Source organism: Gossypium hirsutum, chromosome A07, assembly GCF_007990345.1.
Source record: "Gossypium hirsutum isolate 1008001.06 chromosome A07, Gossypium_hirsutum_v2.1, whole genome shotgun sequence".
Lineage (NCBI taxonomy): Eukaryota > Viridiplantae > Streptophyta > Magnoliopsida > Malvales > Malvaceae > Gossypium > Gossypium hirsutum.
Window position 1 is genome coordinate 24,772,025 of NC_053430.1, and position 3,263 is coordinate 24,775,287.

General features: G+C 32.0%; 1 protein-coding gene across 1 annotated transcript; it reads left to right on the plus strand.

The window, feature by feature from the left end:
- The first annotated feature begins 256 nt into the window (after positions 1 to 256).
- Positions 257 to 1,599, plus strand: LOC107956677 (stearoyl-[acyl-carrier-protein] 9-desaturase, chloroplastic). The gene has a single exon (XM_016892255.2). The coding sequence runs from the start codon at positions 303 to 305 to the stop codon at positions 1,488 to 1,490; it is 1,188 nt and encodes a 395-aa protein (XP_016747744.2). The 5' UTR covers positions 257 to 302; the 3' UTR covers positions 1,491 to 1,599.
- Positions 1,600 to 3,263: the final 1,664 nt, after the last annotated feature.

Consider the following 3,263-nt stretch of genomic DNA (forward strand, 5'->3'; position numbering starts at 1 on the left):
TAAAAAAAGAAAAGATGATTGTTTATAATTTAAAAAATTAATTATTTTAAAAAATTTAATTAAAGTTAAATTAAATTGAAGAAGATATATTATACATAGATGAATGTATAATAATATTTTATTATCTTAAAAATTTAATAACGTGAAATTATTTTATTAATATCTAAAAATTATGTTTTTTAATATATTTTAATATAATTTATTCTTTTTATTATTTATTGTCAGCATCCATATAAATTGTATCCTTGTTTACGGGAACTGTACCCAAAAACCAAAGGATTCCAACAGGAAAAAGCAAATAAATGGCAGTGAACAAATTGATGAATCCCATCACTTGTCCATCTCAGAAACTGCCATACGTAGCTCTAGAGCATCCTATATCCAGTCTTAGGCTCAAATCTCCCAGTCTCTTCATGGCCTCAACAAACATGAAGAAACCTTTAAGAATGGCTGATAAGAAAGTGGGTTTTCAAGTCACTCACTCCATTCCACATCAAAAGTGTGAAGTCTTCAAATCGATGGAGATGCAGGGTTGGGTTAAGAACAACATTCTACCATTGTTGAAACCCATTGAAAGAAGTTGGCAGCCCCAAGAGCTTGTACCCGATTCGGCCTCCGATGGATTCGAGGAGCAAGTTAAGGAACTGAGAAAGAGAGCAATGGAGATCCCAGATGATTACTTTGTTGCCCTTGTTGGAGATATGATCACTGAAGAAGCTCTTCCAACATATCATGCAATTCTCAATCGCTTAGTTGGAGTTGGTGCTGCAGCTGATGCAAGCGCCAATTGTTGGGGCATTTGGACAAGGGGGTGGACGGCTGAAGAAAACAGACACGGGGATGTTCTAAATAGGTATCTTTACTTGTCTGGAAGGGTAAATATGAGTCAAATTGAGAAAACAATTCAGTATTTGATAGGTTCAGGGATGCACGTTGGAATAGAAAACAACCCTTATCTCACTTTCATTTATACTTCATTTCAAGAAAGGGCGACTTTCATCTCTCATGGAAACACTGCTAGGCTTGCTTTAAAACACGGGGACCCCTTGTTGGCTCGAATCTGTGGAACAGTAGCATCAGATGAGAAACGCCACGAGATTGCCTACACGAAAATCGTGGAGAAGCTGTTCGAGATGGATCCAGATGGAACCGTTATTGCTTTCGCACAGATGATGAAGAAGAAAATCACAATGCCGGCTCATCTGGTGTATGATGGTGAAGATGATAACCTTTACCAGCATTTCTCCGCTGTTGCACAAAGACTTGGGGTTTACACTGCCGATGATTATGCTGATATATTGGAGTTTTTGGTGGATAAATGGAAAGTTAAGGAGCTAAGTGAGCTTTCAAGTGAGGGAAGAAAGGCTCAGGAATATGTATGTTTGCTGGCTCCGAAAATCAGAAGGTTAGAGGAGAGAGCTAAAGCAAGGTCTAAGGAAGCTCCAAGGATTCCATTCAGTTGGATTTTTGGCAGACAAGTAGAGCTCTAAATTTTAAAAGATTAGATGGCAAAATAAGTTGCAATAATTGCATGGCTTTGGCATATACAGAACTACAAATGTTGGCTTGCAATAATAATATAAATAAAATAGTTATATACATCATTTAAAAATAAAATAAAAATAATTTTCTAAGTATGTTAATATAGAAAGCGATTCGTGAAATACCATGCACTACAATTTCACTTAATACATTATTTTCGAGTATAGATGTAAATCAATCCCTTTAAAATATCATCTCAAATAAAATAGTAATTTGAAAATAAAATGGTTTATAATTTTGTCTAGCAAAGGTGCTAGACATTTGTCAGGCCAGGGGAATAATGGACCGATATGTTTACTGGGTGGGCAGGCTACAGTTGGAACTTTTTGAAAATCGAATTGCCCATTTTCAGTGTTTCAAAAACTAATGGTGTAGTAATTTAGGGATAAACTTTATTTTGGGTTAGATGTTAAAGTTGATTCTATTATATTGTTATATCTGAATTTGATAAATTTCAATTTTGAATTTGTTTTGGGTTTTTCCTCAAACTCAAAATTCAAATTCAACATGGCTACCACCAACTCATGGCTTGCCAATGCCTGCACTCAACTCCAAATTTCATCACCATCACCTATCAATGTCAACTCTTATTTGTTGGCCAAATTTGGCTTATAAAACAGTTTTGCTGCATTCCAGAAGATTTTTTTTATGTTATTTATAACAATAAGTTTTTTACTAAATTAATATTAGTGTTTGGAAATAGGTGATATAAATATTTCTTGGATTTTGATCTGCACGATTTTCTTTCTATTCTCGAATTTCGGTTTCTTAAAGTGTAGGCTCTAAATTACAAATTGATGAACACTATGAAAACTTTTTATTGATACTCAATGAGATTATCAATAACTCTCAAATGCTAGAACTCTAAAAAACAAACTCTCTCATAATTAGAATTTATTTGAAAAAATAAATCTTAATGAATTTTGACAGAATGACAACGTTTAGTAAGATCTACGTTTTACCTCGATAATGATCTCTATTTATAAAAAAATAATAATAAGAGTTGGTTGAACAAGTAGAAGCCGGATATTAATATTTTGATCGAAGATAATTAGTCCATCTCGAACTAAGGGAGGTGGGAAACCATTATCAACGATTAGGGTTGCTGCCCATTTCATATGATTTGGTGCTTAGTAAGCATTTTCATGTATTGGGTTAACTATATATGTTATTTGGTCTTTAAATCAACCCATATAATTTTACCAACTCAATAACTTGTTTTTTATTCTCAAATATTAATTAATTAATTTATTAATTAACTAATTTTTCCAACACAATTGTAATTCTATTAAAGTCGTGATGACTTTTCCATACTAGAAACTATGAGTAAATAAAATTAATTGTCTTGTTCAACAAGACTGGGATGACTAATTAATTTAATTTTTAATTCGAACTTTAATTATTTAATTACAATAATTTAAATAATAATTTGAAAAAAAATTTAAATTGAAGTAATCTCTTGCTTATATTAGGAAAACGCATTCACTACAGATAGTGATACATGAGATTTATTTCTCTAATTCATTATTTTCATTTATTCATCTCATTGATTCAAATGTAAACCATCAAGGTTATACCAAGATAGCGAAGGGATTGATTGTACATATATAATTAAGACTCAAATAATTTGAAATTAAGTTTTGACTCTTCAAATATTAATTACAATATTATTTAGTCATTGAGTTATTCCACTAAAGTACAACAACTGAACACTCCCTAAT